Source organism: Hyaena hyaena, unplaced genomic scaffold (assembly GCF_003009895.1).
Source record: "Hyaena hyaena isolate Hyena2069 unplaced genomic scaffold, ASM300989v1 scaffold_215, whole genome shotgun sequence".
In the NCBI taxonomy this organism is placed as follows: Eukaryota; Metazoa; Chordata; class Mammalia; order Carnivora; family Hyaenidae; genus Hyaena; species Hyaena hyaena.
This window is the reverse complement of record NW_024080846.1, coordinates 717,649-740,530: the sequence shown is the minus strand read 5'-3', so window position 1 is coordinate 740,530 and position 22,882 is coordinate 717,649. Positions and strand designations below refer to the sequence as shown.

General features: G+C 43.7%; 1 protein-coding gene across 6 annotated transcripts in view; it reads left to right on the top strand.

The window, feature by feature from the left end:
• TACC1 (transforming acidic coiled-coil containing protein 1) overlaps window positions 1-22,882 on the top strand; it is a 124,410-nt gene that overhangs the window by 58,725 nt on the left and 42,803 nt on the right. For 3 of the 6 annotated variants that reach the window (XM_039242561.1, XM_039242563.1, XM_039242564.1), the window contains exons 2-3: window positions 5,722-5,908; window positions 6,865-6,980. The exons of 2 other annotated variants lie outside the window; for them this stretch is intronic. In XM_039242561.1, the coding sequence (XP_039098492.1) occupies window positions 5,748-5,908; window positions 6,865-6,980 (277 nt within the window). In that variant the 5' untranslated portion in view covers window positions 5,722-5,747. Of the gene's footprint in view, window positions 1-5,412; window positions 5,909-6,864; window positions 6,981-22,882 lie in introns of those variants that run through there. One more of the 6 variants, XM_039242562.1, reaches the window with a different exon arrangement.

Genomic DNA, 22,882 nt, shown 5'->3' with positions numbered 1-22,882 from the left:
CTCACATTCTGTCTCTCTCTGTCTCAAAAATAAAATAAATATTAAAAATTAAAAAAAAAAAGAAAGCAGATTTACTTTATGATAGAATGTTCAGTGTAAATATGTAATATGAATTCTGATTTGAGAGTATTTGGGCAGTGGAGGGAAGATTGTTATTCTACGGGTGGTGATAGCCTATAGGTAGGAAGAACATCTCATCTTGCAGGGCTGAGACTGTAACACTAACAGTATTTGCATATGGCAGATGCCCTTATCCGCAATGCTGCCTCGTGCAGACATCAGCATGCTGTTGCCTGGTTAGACCGAGGTGGGTCAGGAAAGCAGGCCTCTTGCTGGCAGTGGTACTTCCCTGTGGCAGAGCGAGGTATTCTTAGTTGTGCCTTTCGTGCCAGGTAAGCAGGAAGCCAGGACTGTGGCCGCAGTATATTGAGAGGAGTGTCTAGCCGACGGAATGGCAAGCTACCGAGTGACTGCGAAGACATTCTGCTTTCTTCCAGCCTGATACAGCTCCGGGAGTACTGACAGCTAGGGGACTGGTGTTCTAGATTCAGTTCTGGCACCAATTAGCTGTATGACTTAAGGCAGGTGGTTGCCTTTTCTGCTTCAGTTACGTCATCTGCAAACTGAGAATAAGAAAATCTGCCCCGCTACTGGGGAGAAGGATTACGGGGATCAGATTGATCTAAGGTACCTTTAAATCATTACACCATAGAGACCTCCTTAGGATGTTGAGCTTGGTGAGCGAGGCGAGAACATTCAGTGATCAGGTTGGTGGAGCAACCACGTGCAGGGGGATTTTCTGCCACATTTTGGAAACCTCGTCCAGTGAACAGACAGCTCTCAAGAAGCAGGGCTGGGGAGTGGGAGACGTTCTCTGGAGGTTCCACTGAGGCATGTCAGCCTAGCGCTGTTTGCCATTTCAGTTTCACCCAGGCTGGTGCTTTTCCTAAGTGCTTTAGAGCTGCCCAGCCACTTTGGTTACATCATCAACCTGGCATCTAATCTTAGTTGCATGGGATGTGTCTCTTGCTCACCAGTTTCCTAAATTGTGAGAAAATACAGATCTGTTGACGGGTTTGTCTGCCTGACCTTTTGGTTTTCTCGGTGCCTACTTCATCCCTGATTCCCTTGTGCCATCCTGACCCTCCCGCCTTGCCCCTCCACTCCCTCAACATCATCTCACAACAGATGCTTTCTCATTTCACTGGCTGTCACAAGCTCGGTTTTCTTAGCAGTAGTTTTCTGGTCCTTCCACTGTAATAGTGTTTACATCATGCTTGAGCTGCTTATGGCTCTGATGCTCACTGAACAAGTACAGTGACAGCTAAGGATGCAAATTCCAGTTCTGCTTCTTTACCCTCTGGGGGAGAGGCTGTCCACTTTCTCTAGGTAGTTTGGGGCAGGGAAATGCAGTTGCACGGTCTCCCAGTCTTGACGCCTTCCCTCTCATCTCCCAGGTTGTTACCAGAATGATCTTTCTAAATGGAAATATTATTTAATTGCTTAAAGCCTGATGACTCCCCTCTGCCCATCCAGGCTCGGCAGGCCACCCAGACACACATTGTCCAGTACCACGTTGGCCTCCACAAGGTCTAAGACGATTTAAATTAGTAAGAGCACTGAAGATCGAAAGAGGGGTTATAAAACCCCTGATTTGGGTTTCTCTTGGAAGACTGGTAGATGGCAATGCTGGGCACCAGGAACTTGGTGGCGCTGCCCTTCAGCCACAGCAGTGTTCTCCAGGTGACACAGCTGCCACTCTGGCCTTGCCATTCCCTTATGTTACCTAGGGAGGTTCTGGTGTTTGCTCCCCTACTACCGGATCGAATTCAACTTGCGTACTTGAGTTAAGATCAACTCTTACGAAGTATACTGGATCCATGCCAATTACCTTAAGCCCCAACTATATCTGCCCCCACCTCCTGCCCTATCCTCGGCTTCTCCAGAATGGCTCTGCTAGAAATGCTATGAAATGATTAGTTGTTTGCCTGTTTGAGTTTGCTTAACCATACATTTTATTTTTTTATTTTTTTAATTTATTTTTATTTATTTTTATTTTTTTTAAAGACAGGTTTTTAATTTTTTTTTTTAATGTTTTATTTCTTTCTAGGAGAGAGAGAGAGACAGCGTGAGCAGGGGAGGGTCAGAGAGAGAGGGAGTCACAGACTCTGAAACAGGCTCCAGGCTCTGAGCTGGCAGTCAGCACAGAGCCCGACGCGGGGCTCGAACCCACGAACCGCGAGATCATGACCTAAGCGAAAGTCGGACGCTTAACCGACTAAGCCACCCAGGCGCCCCTATTTTGTTATTTTTTTTTTTTAAATGAAGAGACCCATCTTGCAGATTCCTCTGGAGCATCCTTTATAGGCAAGGGGTGTGCCTGGCTTGGCCACACCACGATTGTGGAGTGTTTCAAGGAAGTTACATTTTGGATTTTCATGGCCTATTGATCCAAAGCTTCAGTGAAGGGCAAGAAGCAGAGGAAGGAACAGATGGGGCCCTTTCTGTGGTTTCCATCCTTTCCAAAACAAATCCATTGCATTAGGTTACTTGGTCATGTATTTGCAGACATTCTGCTCTCCGAAGCTGAGGACATAGCAGCAAAATGGCTTACCTTGGTTCGGATATCTGTCTTCAAACATTGCCCATTCTTTCCCAGAATTGCAGGAAAATTGATGTCAGTTAGCCTCATTACTTGAACTTCTAGACAATAAAATAAGTTCAAGCTATTGAGTAATTACTTCCTTTATCGCTGTTCACATGAAGTCCAGGAGCTTGCAGCTGAATGTTGTTCAGAAAACTGGGCATTTGCGTCTCTAGTTTCAAGAAATGTCTGTATTGGTTGGGCTTTATCTTACTGGGGGGCATTACTTGCTTCAGGTTCCATTCTGTGCTGGTTCCAAAACTTGATTTCCCCAGGAGGAGTAAGGCTTAAGAATTTATGTCATCCTAGTCAAACTCATAAGATCTATCTATAAACTACAATATTCCTTTTCTGTTTATTTACTGAACACCTACTGAGTGTATGGCCCTGTCCTAATCTCTGGAAAAACAAAAATAAATCACAAATATGATGCGGTCCCTGCCATTTAGAAGCTTATGGTCTAGAAGTTGGACAGATAGGTAAACAAATATATTATATATCATATGCTAATTGTAGGGTGACCTTATATACTGGGGACATCCTGGTTTGTGCTTGCTGTCTGGCATAACTATTAACAGTGTCCCCTTTCAAAACTATCTAAGGGCCACAGTAAAAGTTTCTATAAAAGGATGGGGTATAGAGATGGTAGAAACAGGAGAAATCAGCCTGCTTTCTTGGAGTAAACACTTGAGTTGGGTGATGAAGGAAGTTTGGGAAGTCAAGGTCTGGGAGCTCAAGGTGGGGGTAAGGGAGGGAATGTGCAGAACTCTACAGGAAAAAGGGAAATTGTTTTACGAGCAGCGGTTAGTCCAGGCTAGTCATTGTTCCCCATATTTATCCTGTGAGAAAAGTTCTGCAAGATACTTGGTAAAAATACAGATTTCCAGGCCCTGTTGGTGGTCGGGGTTAGTATTTTTAAAGAAGCACCCCAGATGATTCTGAAACATACTGAAAGTTCAGACCCAATTCTCTATGGATTATGGCTAGGAATCCAAAGCGCTGGGAGTAAAGAGGAGCAAGAGCAGTAAGACTATAGAGCACAAGTCACGTATCAGCCAGGTGGGATGACCCCACGTACGAAATCCCTGAGGTAGAACTAGTTGGAAGACATTTGCAGTAGAGCTATAAGACATGGACAGTGTGGGAAGTATGTCAGTGACAGTGGCGATCCAGAGGAATAAGGATTCGAGAACTACTGAGGAGAAAGAATGAACAGGATCTAGGTGCCAGTTACTAATTTACATGGGGGCTAGTAATATTCTTTCCAGGCAACAAAACACTGGTGTCATATCCAGGAATCTGGGAGACTTTATAACCTAAAGATTTATAAGGTGAGCCAATAAGCCTAAAAATATAAAGAACTGGATAATGTTGGGGTATATTTCATGTGGACCTAAAAAAAAAAAAAAATGACTCCTCCTTACTTCCTAACTGTTGTAGTCTCCAGAACAGTCATAACAATTGTGTTTATCTCTGGGAAGGAGCTGGTTGAATTCTAAAAGCCTCCTGACACCCTAACCCTTTAATCTAGACTTCAGGCAAATCTCTGCCTTTATGTTACGGTGAGACTAAGTTACGGTGAGATAACTACCCTGCCTTATCTTACATTATTTTTGCTTTGGTGTTTACTATCGAATGTGTAAGACAGTCATGACTCCTCAACATGACTCCCGTTTCAGGGGAGACTGTCTCTTGCGGTTTCATCATGACTTTGTTCCAAATTCTGAAGCTGCTGTCTCTGTGAGAGCCTGCAACCACCTCCCTACAGATCCATGGCAACTCTGGGAAATTACAATAGTACAGGAGATGCCTTATCCAGGCAAGGAGATCCTGAAACCTGGGGTTTGTGGTTTGTGGCCGACTGGCTTCCTCGGTGCATTGGTGATTCTCAGGCCAGCAGTCCCTAAACGGAAAATGAAGAAAATCCGTGGAAAGCTCTGCTATTTCCCTCTGCCTTCAAACATAAAGAGGGTTTTTATTTTCAAGGCTGCCTTCACCAGGCCTGTTGGCATACTTCTGAAGCGGTAAACGAAGTCAGAAATCAGAGACTTAGACGAAGTTATGAAGAGAAATCCTCAAAAAGGAGAAGGAGAAAGCCTCAAAAAGGAGAATGGGAAACCGATCAGGCTGTAATTTCACAGGGTAATTTAGCACCCTTTACCGGAGACCCGGCCCCAGAGCGTCCACGAGTGCGCCTTGGGGAGGGAGAAAGCATCTACAATTCCAGTCCTTGGCTCCTCTTGCGTGTAACGTTGCCGAGGAATTCCAAATCCTGGGAGTGATAGGGTCGGAGGTGAACGGGCTGAAATCTTCCACGCTGTAAATGTCAGGGAGGGGGGAAAAGAATAGGCAACTGCTGCCTCAAAGTTTTGTTTTTTTTTAATAAGGGGCTTCACTTCTATGCAATCTAATGTCACAACGCCATTAAGTCACAGTAGCAAGATGAAAACATAAGGGAAAGAGGAAAAGCCCAGTGTCCACGGACCCAGAAGATGGATCCTCCCAGCTCCCGCCGCTCACAGAGCTGTTGGGGACGCCTGGGTGCTCTGTCCGCCGGAGTCGCAGCGGGGCAGCCCCCTGCCCGCAGTCCGGGCGCGACCAGCGCGGCGCCGCGGCGGGGGGATCGGGCGGGCTCTCCGCGGACTTCAAAGCCTCGGCGCCGCGGCCGCCCCCGCCCGCGAGCGCGAATAGTACGGTCCAAGGGGGCGGCTCCTGGGGCGCGGCTCCCGCGGCAGCTGATGCGCGCCCCGCCGGCCGGGAGGCGGGAGCCCGAGACCCCGAGACCTCAAGACCCTAGCCGCCCGGCGCTGCGGGCCGGGCCCTGAGGAGGCCCCAGGAGAGGCATCTTCCCGGCGGGAGTCGCCCGGCGCGGGGGTGGCCGCGGCCGCACCGTTTGGGAAGGAGGACGAGGAGGAAGCGGCGCTGCCTGCCGGCCGAGAGGAAGCGCTCCACCCGGGCCCCCGACGGCGCTCGTTTAACCACATCCGCGCCTCCGCTGGAAACGCTTACAGGCGCCTGTCACCCGTTCCCTCCATTTTGAAAGGGAAAAAAGGCTCTCCCCCTTCCCCTACTCATAGGAGCTGGAGCCGGAGGAGCCGCGCTCATGGCGTTCAGCCCTTGGCAGATCCTGTCCCCAGTGCAGTGGGCGAAATGGACCTGGTCCGCGGTGCGCGGCGGGGGCGCCGGAGAGGACGCGGCCGAAGGGCCCGAGGGCGATCCCGAGGAGGAGGACTCGCAAGCCGAGACCAAATCCTTGAGTTTCAGGCAAGTACACGCATCCCTGCCGAGATGCAGACGTGCTGCCACCCATCCATCTGCGGCTCATTCTGTGTGCGTGTGTGTGGTCGCTCACCCGCGTAACCATTATCATGGCAATGCTGCGTCCCTGCCCGTAACCGGGTCCCCGCTGTGCCTTCCAAAGTTGAGGATGTTCTGTGCGGTATTCCCTTTCGCCCGTTTCCGTACGAGCTTTCAGAACCTAACCCGGAATCTGCAGTCTTCCCGCATCCCGGTCTGCTTCAGTCACTTTCTCTAAGCTGAGATCCGCTAGCACCCGCCCCTACACACAGGAGTGTCATTGATCACACCCGGTAGAACTTGGGGCCCTCCCTGTGGGGAAGAAGTCGCTCCCAGGCCCTCCTGGTGTCCCCCTGGGGCCCGAAAATGCAGCCTTGGTAAAGAAGGTCGCGTGATGACAGGCCCATGGCAGCTGGTGAGAAATGGTGGTCTTTGCTGAGCTGCCACCAAGTGATTGAGGAAGGCAGGTGACAGCATTCCCAGCCTCAGGCCGAGCGAGTTCCAAACAGGTAGAGGCCTGCCAAAGAAAAAGGCATCATGGCGAGCGCTGACTTAATTTTAGGGGGAGGGGGCAATCTTAATTTTTAAGCCTATGAGAAAGGATTCTTAGTAGAAAAGGAGTCTGTTGGAAAGCGCTTTTTGGGGGAATGTCAGAAGAAAGGATGACCTCAGAAATAAATGATGATGAGAAAAGCTCCGGAGGATGGAGGAGATATTCAGGGAGACAGGATGCCAGACAGAAGGCGGAGGAGGGCCCTGCGAGAAAACCCGCAGCAGCTCCCACAGGCCAGTCCCTGCCGAGGACTAGTGGGTTCTAAAGTTAGGCAAAAATGCTGGACTTTAGCCTTTTCGGATCTATAGGTTGTAAAGGGTGTCGGAAATACCGTTGAAAGTGGTAATTCCTCATTTTTCCCCCTTGGCAGCTCGGATTCTGAAGGTAATTTTGAGACCCCTGAAGCTGAAACACCAATCAGGTCACCTCTCAAGGAATCCTGTGATTCATCACTAGGATTGGCAGGACCGGGGGCCAAAACCCAAGGTAAAGAAAGATTTTCATTTTCTGCCTCTTTTGTTTTAAAGTTTTGAAAATATAAATGAGCGAAGGAAGAGTGTTAACTTAAGAGCCATTTAAAAAGCGTTGGATTGAGTATTTACTAAGAAAGAGTTGTTTTAAGGCTCCTGGCTTATTTGAAATATTTTTGTTTGTGTTTTAGGAATGTAGTTTTCTTCCCAAGTGGTTTGTACATTTGCAGTATGGGATTATCATTATCAAACATTCCTGCTGGGCCCTCCTCTCAGCCCCTAAAAATAAAAAACGTGTGTAGTAATGCAGAGGTGGAAGTACGTTTAGATTTGGCTTCAGCTATTTCTCAGCCTAAGTCACTTTCTTCAGGGGTTTGCCTGGAGACAAAAACTATAAGTAAGAGTGGACCTTTTTAGATAAGAAGGAAACTTAAGCTGTTTCAAAATTGTTTACCTCTTCTTCATCTACATAGGAATGGTGGTGAGCCTCTCAGTCTACCTAAGGAAACCTGGCACAGAGATGGTCTCCGAGCCCCTCAGAGCTCAACCTTGAGCCTTCCCTTCATCTACAAACGCTTCTGTTCCATTTAATTAGTAGAAACCTTTTTTGTCACACAGCCAGTTTTGAGTAAAATTTCACCTGTCCTGATAGAATCTGTTTATCCATTCAATAGAGCGTGCTGTGATTCAGCAGTGAAAAAGTCTTGCTCCCGCTAAGCTACTGCTATGGAGGGAAATGGATCTTTTAAAGGTTAAGCAAGATACATATGTCAGCTTGTTTTAAATATTACGGAAAAAAATAAAGCAGGGGAAGGAGGTATAGGGTGTATGGGGTGGGGATAAGAGATGCTGAAGGGTTATTAGGCGCAGCCTTGCCAATAAGGGAACTGGAGCAGAGCCCTGAAAAAAAGATTCAGGGAACAGCCTTGCAGATTCTTGGGGAGAGAACCCTTCCAGCAGGGGGAATGGCATCTGCAAAGGCCTGAAACAAGACCAGCCTGGGATGGGGTGAGGCCTCATGGTGGGAGGGTTTTGAGGACCAGTGAAGAGGCCAGTGTGGCTAGAGTGGAGTGACTTGGGAGGGAACAGTAGGAGCTGAAGTTAGCTAGATAAAGGGAAGTCTGGAACATTTTGTAATGATGCTCGGATTTTCTGAGTAAGATAGGAAGCCATTGGAGAGTGTGTTATTTTCCCAGGGCTGCTTTGACAAAGTACAAACTGACAAACTGGGCTGGTTAAAACAACAGAAATGTATTCTTTCATAGATTTGGAGGGTAGAAGTCGAAACTGAGGTGTCAGCAGAGCCACAGAGCCACGTACTATCCTAAGGTTCTAGGGAAAAATCCTTTCTTGTCTTCTCTAGTTTCTGGTGGTCGCTAATAATTCTCAGTGTTCCTTAGCTTGTGGCAGCATTACTCCAATCTCTGTCTCCTTCATTACAAGAAGACCATCTTCTTATGTGTCTTTTGCCTTCACATGACATTCTTTTAAGGACACCGGTCATTAGGTATAGGGACCCTCCTAATCCAGTATGACCACATCTTAACTTGATTACATCTGCAAAGGTACTATTTCCAAATAATGTCACATTCACGAGTATGGAGAATTAGAGCTTCAACATATTTTTTTGAGGGACACTATTTAATCCACAACAGAGCTTTGAACAGAGAGATCATGTTTTGATATACTTTTAAAAAGACATGGGGTGCCTGGGTAGCTCAGTTGCTTAATCATCCAACCCTTGATTTCAGCTCAGGTCATGATCTTAAGGTTTGTGAGACTGAGCCCCGTGTCGGGTTCTGCGCTGAAAGCTTGGAGCCTGCTTCGGTTTCTCTCTCGCTGTCTCTGCCCTCCCCACTCCTTGTGCTCTCTATCTCAAAATAAATAAACATTAAAAAAAAAAAAACGGTTACCTCGCTGCTGTCTGGAGAAGGAGACTGTAGCATGGATGTCGTTTTTTGCATGCTTTCTCTTTCCCAGTGTCTGCCAGGGTCATCCTTCAATAGAGCCAGCTTTCAGTTATCCTATTAACTAGTTTTTGACTTGATTATGACTTTTTTCTCCTAACAGTTGTTATGTTTTATTGCTTCGTAACTTCCTCAGAGGTTGCTTAGGGAAGTCAGGTTCTCTGTGATAGACTTCATGATGGAGCTGGAATTATTGGTTCACCAATCATAGTAATTTTTGTGGTTTGATTTTGCTTTGACTTGGGAGTTCTCTAATGCACTTCCCCTGCTCAGAATTCAGCCATACTTTCAATAGACCCTGGGTAGTCGTCCTTTTTTTTTTTTTTTTTTTTTTTTTCCTTTCACCCTGGGCTGCTTTTCACCATTGTTTTAGGCAGAGACCGCATGGGAACAGGCAGGTTCATATGTTGGAGAGCTGCGTGTGGCACTTAGGTTTGCAGCTCGCAAGATGCACTTGTTTTTCACAGCTTCCTTTTTCCTCTCTCAAGATTGTCATATCAGAAGGGAGATTTGAAAGCCAGAAAGAACTGTTTTGAAGTTTTCCCATCAAACTTAAGTAATGCTCACGAGACACATTAAGCAGCTATTTGAACGTCTTTTTGAATGGCCCTTTTGAATGGCCCTCAGCTTGGGCAGCCCCTTTCCTTACCATTCTGTCAGTTTCTAGTCTGATTCATCTTGACATATTCTTTGCTAATTGCATAGAGGCTCCTGTGGCTCAGGCCCCCAGAGCCATAGAGACCCAATTGTTTGGTCCTTCCTGTGCCACTCTTTTTTACAAGTTTTGGTAACTTCTAGCTCACACTCTTTCTCTCTCCTTCTGAAAGATTTCTTTTTGGAGAGTCATGGACCAGGAAAGCTGTGTGGAGTAGATCATGATTGGAAACCATGTATTTGGCGGGAGAATGGGGGTAAGGTGTACAATCTAGGAAACTACCACTACATATTAAGAAGTCTTTATATTTGGGGTTTTTTTTTGTTTTTAAATGTTTATTTATTTTAGAGAGAGAAAGGGCAGGTGGGGGAGGGGCAGAGAGAGGAAGACAGAGGATCTAAAGCAGACTCTATGCTGATAGCAGAGAACCTGATGCCAGGCTTGAACTCACAAACTGTCAGATGATGACCTGAGCCACCCAGGCGCTCATGGAGTCTTTAAATAATAGGATGATTGCATATCAGCCTGGTAGTAGTCTGCCTTTGAGAGCTCCTTCTGCCCAACATATAGAGTTAGCCCAGAGTCTTGTTGATGACCTTGTTATACATACAGAGTAAATCTAAAAATACAGCCAAACACGGGTCTGACCAGGGAAGAGTTTAGTGGACCAAAATTCCTAGAGATGCATTTCTTGTTGAAGTCTTAATTTCTGGACTTGGGTGATCCTTTTTCTCCCAAAATTGTTGATTTTTTGGCTCCTGATAAAGTTAGTCTTTCATATATCTGTGGTTCCAAGACATAGTGGGATAGCAGGTAGAAATTATGTAAGACTATATCATCTTGGGGGGTGATTTATGAATTAGTCAGGGGTTAGAGTTAACATAATAAAAGATCCTGGCTTCCTGGTGTATTATGGCTCCCCCAGTGTATGGGCTGTATCCCAACCCAACCTCCATCTAATTCTTTGAATGCAGGGAAACATCTATACCTCTTTGAAGGTAATTTTCTTTTTATTGGAAGTTTTTGGGGACTTACAGTATCTGAACTCTGTAATAACACTCCTTAAGACAGAATTGTATGCCATTCTAGGAATGAAACAATGGATGAGGTTATGGGTATTTTTTTTTAAGCCACAGACAAGCTGGCTTTGGACTGGCAAAATAAAACTTGAGCCAAAGAGGTTCCTTCAAAATACCAGAGTGGTGCCTATAATATTGGGGCTGGTAGTTCTGTTTGCTCTCTGTCTGCCTCCCCCAACAAAGAGTGTTTAAGCTGCTGCAGTTACTGTTCTTTCTCTTAGCTGGGGGTTGTGTCAGTCGGGAGACATCACCTACAGAGGACTTCTTGAAAGAGGTACAGTCTCAAGTTCATCCCCCCTCCCTTTTTGGGTGCTTATGGACTATGGTTTTGTCCATTGTTTTAGACTATAAAACCTGCAGTGAGTGGATGTCTAGTGCTACTAGAAGCCTCCCTGCCACATACACCTTCATTTATAGATTGTTACCTTTCTTTGAGAAAGAAAGTCTTAATTCATGCTGAAGCTGTCACATATGCCCTTGGAACAACTAGTTAAATCTACCCTGTTTGATATGTTAATTAGGTGCCTTTTCAAAGACAAACTGTAATCCTCCAGAATAGAAGGAAAGAGATAAATAGGATCAATCCACAGATGTTTACTGCTAGAGGCCTGGGGGGGAATGCAGAGTTCTGTGTTGACACAGTTTTGATAGTCCCTAGTCTCAGTCAGGAATCAGCAGACTGTGCCTCATAAGACCAAATGTGGCCCTGCCTCTTGCTCTGGCCGATTATTGTTTTGTCTGGGAGCTAAGAATTGTTTTTATATTTTTAAGTGCTTGAAAAAAATTGTGATGTGTAAAAATTATACGAAGTTCAAATTTTAGGGCCCATAAATAAAGTTTTGTGGGAATGCAGTCATACTTATTGACTTACGTGTTGTCTGTGGCTGCTCTCACACTAAAACAGCAAGGTTGATTACTTGGAACAGGGACTGAATGGCTGGCAAAAGCCTAAAATGTTTACTGTTTGGCTCTTGACAGAAAAGTTTGCTGACCTGGATCCACACTTAGGACAATTTTGATAAAAATATAAAGCTTAAGTAATTTGGCATAACCTTAAAGAAAGTGGCAAGGCTATATACATGGTTAATTAACAGTGAATTGTGGCACCTGGTGCCTTTAGTGCAGGCCTGTATGGTTAGGGGAGACTCTAGGGAAAGGCTGATTTGGGCTGGCTGTTTGTCTCCCTTACAAAACACAGCTGTCTTGGTCTGTCAGTGTTCTTGATTTTTAATTGACTGTGAGATCCAAGGAGTTATGAGACTGGAAATTAGGGAAGAATGAAGAGAACTTTAGAAACTTTTTGACATTCGCCCATTAAGCGTTTTTTAGTAGTTTTAATTTAATTTAATGATTTTAGTTGGATGTGTTAGAATTTACTTGACGGTTGATATGGCATATTGTTGGTATATGCTGTATGGTTGAAATGGTATATTTATTGGATTGGTTTAGACTGTGTGTATATAAGACCTAGAATTCAGATCTTGTTAAAATATAAGCCTTCGCTTTTCAATTCTGAGGCTTTGGGGTTACATATACAAGAAAATACGCGTGGGCACCCGGGTGGCTCAGTCGATTAAGCATCCAGCTGTTGACTTGGGCTTAGGTCATGATCTCAAGGGTTTGTGGGTTTGGGCCCCCAAACAGGCTCTGTGCTAGCCTTGGCAGAGCCTGCTTGGGGTTCTCTCTGCCCTTCCCCCGCTCATGTGTGCCCACTCTCTCTCAAAATAAACTTAAAAGAAAAAAAAGAAAATGCTACACAGTTTTTATTAGGTATTTATTGAAGTGTTCCAGTCAAATTCATGAGTATGGTTCTCCTAAGGATTTAGTTTAACATCCTCTCCCTACCACAGGGATTGCTTTATTAGAATTTCCTAGAAATGGGGGCGCCCGGGTGGCTTAGTCGGTTAAGCGTCCGACTTTTGCTTAGGTCATGATCTCACGGTTCGTGGGTTGGAGCCCCGCGTCGGGCTCTGTGCTGACTGCCAGCTCAGAGCCTGGAGCCTGTTTCAGAGTCTGTATCTCCCTCTCTCTCGGACCCTCCCCTGCTCACGCTGTCTCTCTCTCTCTCTCCTAGGAATAAATAAAACATTAAAAAAAAAATTAAAAAAAAAAAAAAGAATTTCCTAGAAATTATGGGACCTAATAAGGACGCTTGATGTTATCTAGCCCAACAGTTTAACCCATGTGGCTCCTTCGACAGTATCTTAAACCAATACTTTTATTTTTAAGTTTTTGATGTAATTGGTTCTTTCATAGTTCAGTTAAAATTTTTATATTACATTATTATAAGATGTTTAAGGCTTGAAAACCTCAGCAGCATGGTACAATTCTGGGTTTTACATTTTTAGCTCTCAACTTGGGAGATTCCTACTAGTTAGTAAATGGGATCAGAGCCATGTTTCTTTGTTGCTTAATTTATAACAGTGTAAATGAGCCTTATAGAGAGCTTCTATATGGTGTTCCACTCAAAAAAGAAAGTCTTCTTGGGGAAAAAGTATAGTTTTTCTAGCAGATGCCTCAGGAAGTACAGAACCACAATATTTGAGTAAAAAACTCAGAAGCAGGGGTAAAGTCTGCATGCTGAAAGTAAACATTTTAGGGGCATCTGGGTGGCTCAGTCGGTTAAACGTCCAACTCTTGATTTTGGTTCAGGTCATGATGATCTTGCAGTTCATGAGTTCGAGCTCCACATCAGGCTCTGTGCTGATAATATAGAGCCTGATTGGGATTCTGTCTCTCTCTCTCTGCCCCTCCCCTGCTCATGCTTTCTCTCTCTCTCTCAAAATAAATAAACGTTAAAAAAATTTTTTTTAAAAAGGAGGTAAAACTTTTTAATAACTGTAAAGCAGTAAATGCTGTAATGGTTAAACTCACTTTAGACTCGTATTTGACAGTTTGGGGCTTACCTGAGTAGCAAATAAAGCGGTACAGCTTACTGTGATAGTTTCTGGTGGTGGAGGCATTTGGTGCATGGGGTGGGGGGTGGGGGGGTAAGAAGGGAGGAGCAGCCCTTCCAAAATTATGTTGCTGCCATTTAATGCTCCACTTAAAAAAATGGATGTGGTCTAAAATCATTTAAACATTTAGGTTAAAAAGTACTCGTAGTGTCTTTTTCAGGTGAGCAATAGCACTGTTTATAGGAAGTCCTGACAGCATAAGCCATTTTGTCACAATCTCCTAAACTCAGGTTAGTGACATGGAAGCCACTGGTTTATCTACCCAACACAAAACAGCTTGGTGGCGCTGTGATAAATGAGGGTTGCTGAAAACTGTTAGCATTGGACCTGCAAAGGGTCTTGTAAGTTCAAGATCTCACCCTCTCCTTTGCTTGTACATGAACCTTATTTTATGAGTTTCCACTATCATGATTGGATCCCCAGGGGTTAGACTGATAATGGCTGAATGGATATTTCATTATTTCACAAACAAAAAACTGTAATTTGACAGTTCTGTATGACAGATACAGCTATTTTTCTAGCCATTCCAGGTACCCTCTTTCCCATGGCCTTGCTGGAAATAAAACAACAAATTCTTGATCTCCAGCTTTCCCACCGGAAGACTGCCACCTAGCAGACCATCAGCTTTCTGTTTCAGCTGAGTTTGTCTGTTTGTTTGTTTGTTTGTTTATTTATTTATAAAGTTTATTTGAGAGGGGGAGAGAATAAGAGTGGGGGGAGGGGCAAAGAGAGAAGGAGAGAGCGAGAATCCCAAGCCGACTGTGCCCTGTCAGTGCAGAGCCCGATGTGGAGGTTGAACCCACGAACCTTGAGATCATGACTTGAGCTGAAACCAAGATTCAGACACTTAACCAACAGAGCCACTCAGGTGCCCTTCAGTTGAGTTTATTAAACTTCTTGGGAGCAAGTAGGCTTCCCCCCTTCCTCCTTTTCAGCATCTTACTTGATTTTTAGAACAGTGATGCTGTGAGATGGGACACGTGTGATCTCCATTCCACAGATTGGGAAATCAAGGCCAGAGTCTTTACTGCTACGAGTAGCATGGGCTCTTTTTTTTTCTTTTAATTTTTTTTTACATTTTATTTATTTTTGAGAGACAGAGTAAGACAGAGTGTGAGTGGGGGAGGGACAGAGAGAGAAAGAGACACAGAATCTGAAACAGGCTCCAGGCCCTGAGCAAGCATTCAGCGCAGAGCCTGATGTGGGGCTCGAACCCACTAACCGTGAGATCATGACCTGAGCCAAAGTCAGACGCTTAACCGACTGAGCCACTCAGGCGCCCCGAATGGGCTCTTAAATTTAGCTTTTAAGATCGCACATCCAGAGCTTTTTGGAACATACTATATAGCTTCTCTCCCCAGGGAATCTGTGATTCTCTTCACTGATTGAAGAGAAAACTTTTCAGAGGAAATAAAGGTTCTTAAAATGTTTCCAGGACAGAATGTGTGGTGGAGGAAAGCATTCTTTAAGGTATCCTGTTAAGTGATAGAGATTTTAAGAAAAAGTTCAATAGGGGATATATATTCCATGTTTATTAACCTTGCACATATGTGAAGTATAAAATGTAGTTTAGGAATTTTGAATATTAGAAGTTTGCAGCACAATTTAGATATAGAGCCAGAAGCAGGAAAGAAAAAAAAGCATTACTGGGTATTTAGCTTTGTTGAAAACATTTTGCTTCCTTAATGCCTAGCTTCAGCTTATCAATGAGAGATAAAGAGGGAGGGGACATATTGAGTACTAGCTTTTGCTTTCTCTCTCCACCTGTGAGTTGTGTGGGGGAGGAGAGGCAGGTGCCTGGAGATGTATGCAGCCTCCTAGGACTCTGTACCTATTTTGGGATAGAAAGAAGAGTTTCTAAGAGGCCTGTTATTAGTTATCTATTGCTGCATAACAAGTTACTCCAAAACTTATTAGCAGCTTAGAACAATATTCATTGCATCACATAGCTTTCATAGGCCTGGCATTTGGGAGCAGCTTAGCTGGTGGTCTGGCTGAGGGTTACTTGTGAGAATGCAGTCACAGTGTTGGCTGGGACTGTAGTCATCTGAAAGCTTGACTGGGGCTCAAGGACCTTCTCCTCTCAAGTAGCTCACTCCTGCCTGGCAAGTGCTGGCTGTTAGTGGGAAGCCTCAGTTCTTTACTCTGTGGATGGACCTCTCTCTCTTGGGTGGCTTGAGTGTTCTTCCAGCATGGCAGCTGAGTGGCCATAGAGTGAGTGATCCAAGAACAAGATGGGAATTGTAATGTCTTTTGTGACTTAGCTTCAGAAGTCACATTGTTATTTCCATAATATCTTTTGGTTAAATGGGTCAGTCCAGGGGCATGAATGCTGGGAGGTGGGATTCATCTCACCTGATAAGTGACCTCCTCGTTTGGTGCCATCTTGGAGGCTAACACAAGACCATTTTCTACTTTAAAAAAACAAAAAAACTTATACCAAAGGGTATGATGTTAAAAGACTTCAGCCTTTTTTATTATTCTCTTCCTCTGGGGCCTCCTGACTGCTTTATCCACCCCTTCTTTTGGCCCCTCTTCTTAGAGTACACGAGCAGGAGAGACAGGAGAAATAATGTCGTCTTCAGCCAGGGTCCCTGTCCTGTTGTGGAAGCATCTCATGTGCCTGGTGAATTGGTTGCTGTTGCTCTGGCTGGAGGCTCCTCTGTCTTTTCCTTTAACCTGCATCAGCCCCCAGCTCCTGTGTGGGCGGTTGCTACTTTGTGAGAAAGGCAGTTGGTATTTTGAATTCTCCAGTAATTATTTCTGAAGAGATGCACATTATGGTTGTTTGGCAGCAACGGAGTGAAGTTACACAATTTCACATCTCTGCAGAGGAGTCCCATCTGTTAGCACGTGCTCTTTCTCTCTGCGCCTCCTGCTGCAGTCGTTGGGGATGGAGGAATAGTCCTACAGGGAGAGCCTTCTACAACTTCTGTCTCTGGTGGAGGATTTCTAATGTATTTGAAATGTAACCTCAAACAAATCCAGATGGTTCCGAAACTCCGGGACATCTCATGAGTGAGAAGACTTACTCATTGTTGGATGGGTTTCTGTGGAGAAGGTTTGGCTGCCTGGTGAGCGGACAATCTTGATTAGTGGGCCCCTCCATCTTCCTGTATTGTGATCTTGGCCTTCAGAGGATGGGGCTTGGGCCTCTCTTTTAAATAAAATAGCATAACATGCTGGTTTGGAGATTTGCAATATTTTCTTTATCCTTAGTACAAGCTTTTTCAGCCTATCAAGTGGCTTTCCAGATTATTCTTTACCTGTAGAGTCTTATATTTTAGAGTGAGCCCCTGTCAGGAGTTAGAAGCTTATCTCAGGAGAACATGGCAGCCTGTCTCTTACAGAAAGGAATTAAACTTGCCCTAGCCCCTACCAGCTCCTGAGTAGTGTTTTATTTCGTGGTGTTCTTGTTTGTTTGTTTGTACATTTTCTTTTGCAGGGCAGGGAGGAGGAGGTCTGGACAGTTTGTTTGTTGTTGTCTGGGTTTGCTCAGGGCGGGTATGTGAGGGGAGGTGTTGGGTGTTGCTGTTTTTCTGCTTTAAGTAGTGATATCTTGAAGTTCTGGCCACCGAAGAGGATGTTCTGCATTTTCCAACCTTGACTCACCTACTTGGAATCCCCTCCTTACTCTCTTGCTTCTGGATGACCTGGGGCCCCAGGGGTTGTCAGGGGAACATGAGCCCTGCAGCCTGTATCCTGAGGTTCTACCCAGCCAGCATTCCTGGAAGAGACCTGCGTGTCCTGTTATTCTGCCCCTGGACACCACATCGTGTCCACGTCTACACCACTTTCAGGCCGTGTCCTTGACTAAATGGCCGAGAATGTACAGATGTAAAATATATTTCAACTTTGGGATAATCAGAGGGACTGGGAATTCAGATACATGAAACTGAAAAAAAAACAAACCCTCAAATTTTGGACACTTGCCTAAATGCTAATCTGTACCTTATTAACAGTCTAGTCAGGTCAGACCACTTTAACAGGAAGGGGTGGCACAAGTGCCAGAATCACACTTCCCTTCTGAAGCCCTTGATTCCAACCCAGGAGAGCAGGGGGTGGGAGGCAAGACCAAGCCATACATTTAAGGGAGGACAGCTCTTCAAAGGGAAAGGGGTCAGATGAAGAACAAATGTTAATCCTTTACAGCTGTTGGTGTAGAGCTGAACAGCTTTCCCACTACTTCTATGTACTTTCTCTGTATATAAACGATAATCTCTTGAAAAAGAAGTCTTTTATGTGTCAGACGTTCACTCAGCAGTGGGCACTGGTTGAGGATCACCTCTGGTTTGGGTGCTTCGCTTCAGCTTTGGTGATACAAAAGGGACCAGGGTATAAGGCCCTCACAGAACGCAGTCTGGAGGAAGCTTGCCGGCTTCTCTTACCAGGCTTCTTAGCCTCCTTGGCTTCTCCAGAAGTTTTAGCAGCAGATAGATAGTTTTACAAGGGAACGTATGAGGGAGGTCTTGGAAGAAGTCAAATGTTAAAAATCAGAATTGCAAAGAAACGATCCCCCCCCCCCCAAAAAAAAGAAACAACAAAGTCAAAAAAACATTTTGAGCTTAACAGTTGTTCTATCTCTCGGATGGCTTCTGTGCTTGGCTGTATGTGCTGTAGGAGAGAGGAGTGATGTCATTTTCTCACCTTTTTCTGTAAATAGAATTTATCTAGCACACTGTAGGCTTCCTCAAGAGAAATTTTAAATCCCAAAGTGATGTGCTGGTGAGACCTACCACCTCTCTGAAGAGTGTGTCCCTACAGGTGATACACGTAAGAGACAATTTACAGCGTTTTCTGAAATGTAAGTCTGTGGTGTACTAGAACATTTTATTAGGAATTGCAGGAACCTCCTCCTGCCCAGCCTTTAAGCCTTGTCCTTTTTTTCCTTTGTTAACAATTTTATTGACGGGCGTCTGGGTGGCTCAGTTGGTTAAGTGTCCAACTCTTGATTTTGGCTCCCGTCATGGTCTCACAGTTTGTGAGCTTGAGCCCCGCAACAGGCTCTGCGATGACAGTGGGGAGCCTGCTTGGGGTTCTCTCTCTCCCTCTCTCTCTCTGCCTGTCCTCCCCCTCAAAATAAATAAACACTTAAAAATATTTTTAAAAAGTTTTATTAGACATAATTCACATACCTTACAGTTCACCTATTTTAAGGGCCTGCAATGCAACAAATTTTAGTATATTAACAGAGTTGTGCAACTATTGCCTTCATCCAATGTTTAGAACATTTTATTACCCCCAAAAGAAACTATACCCATTTGGAATCACCTCCCATTCCTTTCCCATTCTGCCCCCTAGTCCTGGACAACTGAGAATCTAAATTACATCTCGGTAGATTTGCTTATTGTGAACATTTTATACAAATAGAACTATACAGTCTATAGTCTTTTGTGACTACCTCTGTTCACATCCATGTTGTAGTATGTATGAGTACTTCAGTCTGTTTTATTGTTGATTAGCACTACACTACATGGATGTGCTGTATTTTGTTCAGTTGACGGACGTATACGTTAGTTCCACTTTGGGGCTATTATGATTAATGCTGCTATGAGTACTTCCTGTTCACATTTTTATGTGGATATGTTTTCATTTCTCTTGAGTGGGTACCTAGTAGTAGAATTGTTGGGTGAAAGATTAACTCTATTTCTAACGTTTTGAGGAACTGTAAAAATGTTTTCCAAGGAGGCTGCACCATTTTACATTCCTACCAAGGAATGTAGTTTGAAGGTTTCAGTTTCTCCACATTCTTACCAGCACTTGCCTCCATCTCTTCGTAGCCATCTTAATAGGTGTGAAGTGGCATCTCCTGGTTCTGATCTGCATTTCCCTCATATCTAATGATATTGAGCATCTTTTCATGTACTTGCTGGCTGTTTGTGTATCTTCCTTAGCAAAATGTTTATTCAGATTCTTTGCCTACTTTTTAAGTGGGTTATGTGTCTTTTCATATTGAGTTGTAAGAATACTTTGTTTTCTACATACAAGTCCTTTATTAGAGATGTGATTGTAAATAGTTCTTCCCATTCAGGAGGTGGTCTTTTTTACTTTTTTGATGGCATCATTTGATGTGTAAAAGTTTTTGATTTTGATGAACTTCAGTTTCCTACTTTTTCTTTTGTCCCTTGTGTCATATCTAAGAAGGCTTTGTCCAACCTACAGTCACAAAGATTTACTCCTGGGTTTTCTTCTAAGAGTTTCATAGTTTGAGCCCTTACATTTAGGTCTGTGATTCATTTCGAGTTAATTTTTGTGTAGGTTGTGGGGAAGTGGTACAATGTCTGTCTTTTTGCATGTAGCTGTGCAGTTGTCTGAGCACCATTTTTTTAAATGTTTTTATTTATTTCTGAAAGAGAGAGAGAGAGAGAGACAGCGTGAGCAGGGGAGGGTCATAGAGAGAGAGGGAGACACAGAATCTGAAACAGGCTCCAGTCTCCGAGCTGGCTGTCAGCACAGAGCCCGACGCGGGGCTCGAACCCATGAACCGTGAGATCATGACATGAGCTGAAGTCAGAAGCTCAACCGACTGAGCCACCCAGGTGCCCCGCGGGCACCATTTTTGAAACAATTGTCCTTTTCTCTATTGAATTAATTTTGTACCTTTGTCAAAATCAATTGATCCTAGATGTAAGGGTTCATTTCTGAACCTTTGGGTTTTTTGTTTTTTTTTTAAGTTTATTTATCTTGAGAGAGACAGAAAACATGAGTGGGGAGGCACAGAGAGAATCCCAAGCAGTCTCCACACTGTCAGCATAGAGCCTATTGATGGGTTTGAACTCAAAAACCATGAGATCATGACCTGAGCCAAAGCTGGATGCTTAGCCAACTAAGCCACTCAGGTGTCTCTACACTTTTAATTCTGTTTTATTGATCTATATGTCTTTCCTTATGTTTGTCCTACACTGCTTTGTGGTAGCTTTGTAGTGGGTTTTGAAATCAGGAAATAAGAGTCTTCCAACTTTGTTTTTTGGTTGTTTTAGCTATTCTGGGTTCTTTACATGTCCTTATGAACGTTAGGATCAGCTTATTAATTTTTGCGAAGAAGCTAGCTGGAATTTTGATAACATGTTGTGTTCAGTCTGTAGATAAGTTTGGGGAGTATTGTCATGTTAACAATATTAAATCCATGAATATAGGATGTCTTTTCCATTTATTTAGATTTTTAATTTCTTCAAACAGTTTTAGAGTACCTTGCCCTTTTGTTAAGTTTATTTTTAAGTATTCTTTTTGATAACAGTGTTAAATGAAATTATTTTTTAAATTTCTTTTTTGGATTTTTCATTGCATGTGTATAGAAATACAATTGATTTTATATTCTGCAAATGTACTGAATTCATTTGTTAGTTTTAATAGTCCTTTTGGTCTACTCCTTAGGACTTTCTTATATATAAGATCATTTCATCTGTAAATAGAGATAGTTTTTACTTTTTCCTTTCCAATTGAAATGTTTTTTTTTCCCCTTGCTTAACTGACCTGGCTAGGACTTCTAGTACAATTCTGAATAGAAGTAGCAAAAGCTGATATTCTTGTTCTTGATTTTAGGGTAAAAGCATCCATCTTTTATCATTAAGTATGACATTAGCTGTCCTTCGTGAAGTTGGGGAAGTTCCCTTCTGTGCCTAGTTTGTTAGTTTTCTGTCGTGAAAGGATGTTGGATTTTTTCAAATTCTTTCTCTGCATATACTGAGATGATCATGTGGGTTTTGTCTTCCATTCTATTTATATATACTAATTGATTTTCAGATGTTAAACCAACCTTGCATTCCTCAGATAAATCCCACTGTTTATGATGCATAAATTATCTTTTTATGTGTTGGTGGATTCAGTTTGACAGTATTTGGCCAAGGATTTTTACTTTCAATAGGAGATACTGGTCTGTAGTTTTTTTCTTTTCTTTTTTTTTTTTTTTTAAATGTTTTATTTATTTCTAGGAGAGAGAGACAGCGTGAGCAGGGGAGGGTCAGAGAGAGAGGGAGTGACAGACTGAAACAGGCTCCAGGCTCTGAGCTGGCAGTCAGCACAGAGCCCGACACGGGGCTCGAACCCACGAACCGCGAGATCATGACCTAAGCGAAAGTCGGACGCTTAACCGACTAAGCCACCCAGGCGCCCCTGTAGTTTTTTTCTTTGTTGTGATAACTTTGGATTTGTTATCAGGGTAATATTGGCTGATAGAATGAGTTGGGAACTGTTTCCCTCATATTTTTTGTAAGAGCTTGTGAATAATTGATATTAGTTCTTTAAATACTTGGTAGAATTCACCAGTCTAATACAGGTTTTTTGAGGGGCAGGAGGAGTTTTTAATTTACCAATTCAGTATCTATCCTTGTTTCAGATCTATTCAGATTTTCCATTTCCTCTTGAGTCAGATTAAGTAGTTTGCATCTTTCTAGGAATTTGTCTACAATTTCTAGGTTATCTAACTTGTTAACATACAATGTGTCATTTTTTTTTTAAAGTTTTTTTTTTTTAATGTTTTATTTCTAGGAGAGAGAGAGAGAGAGAGAGAGCGTGAGCAGGGGAGGGTCAGAGAGAGAGAGGGAGTCACAGACTGAAACAGGCTCCAGGCTCTGAGCTGACAGTCAGCACAGAGCCCGACGCGGGGCCCGAACCCACGAACCGCGAGATCATGACCCAAGCGAAAGTCGGACGCTTAACCGACTAAGCCACCCAGGCGCCCCATACGATGTGTCATTTTTAAATGGAGTAAATAAGTCCTGCTTTGCATTTTTCACAGGATTGATTTGAGAATCAAGTTAGGTAATGCTTTGACAATCAAATAAGTAAAATATTTCACTTGTTCTAATTAGTCCTAGGAAAACATAACCATGTTTTACCACTGTCTACAATTTATGCATTTTACCATTTCTACTGTGTTCCTCCTTTGTCAATTACATATCAGGGGAGAGATTGCTGTCCTTGTTCCCAAAGGAGTATGAACCGAGACTGGGTTCAAAGGGGAATTGAAGTGATTTTGGGGCCTATTTCTGCCTACTTCCTAAAGAGTAGCAGAATTTATAGATGCCATACACTAAGGATCAGAGGATATCAGTGCCCCATTAGGAAATCAGTTGTGGGCTCTGATTCATTCTGCTCTCAGCTAGCACTGAGGAAAGTTGTTTCCTTTCCTCTCTGAGCAAATGCTGAGCTTGATCCAGTCACTGATTTCCTAAGCTCTCCTGTAATCCATACCTTAGATGCACTGTATTCATTCATCCCATCTCCACCCAGCTTGCGTCCAAGTCAGTAATAAAGGTTCT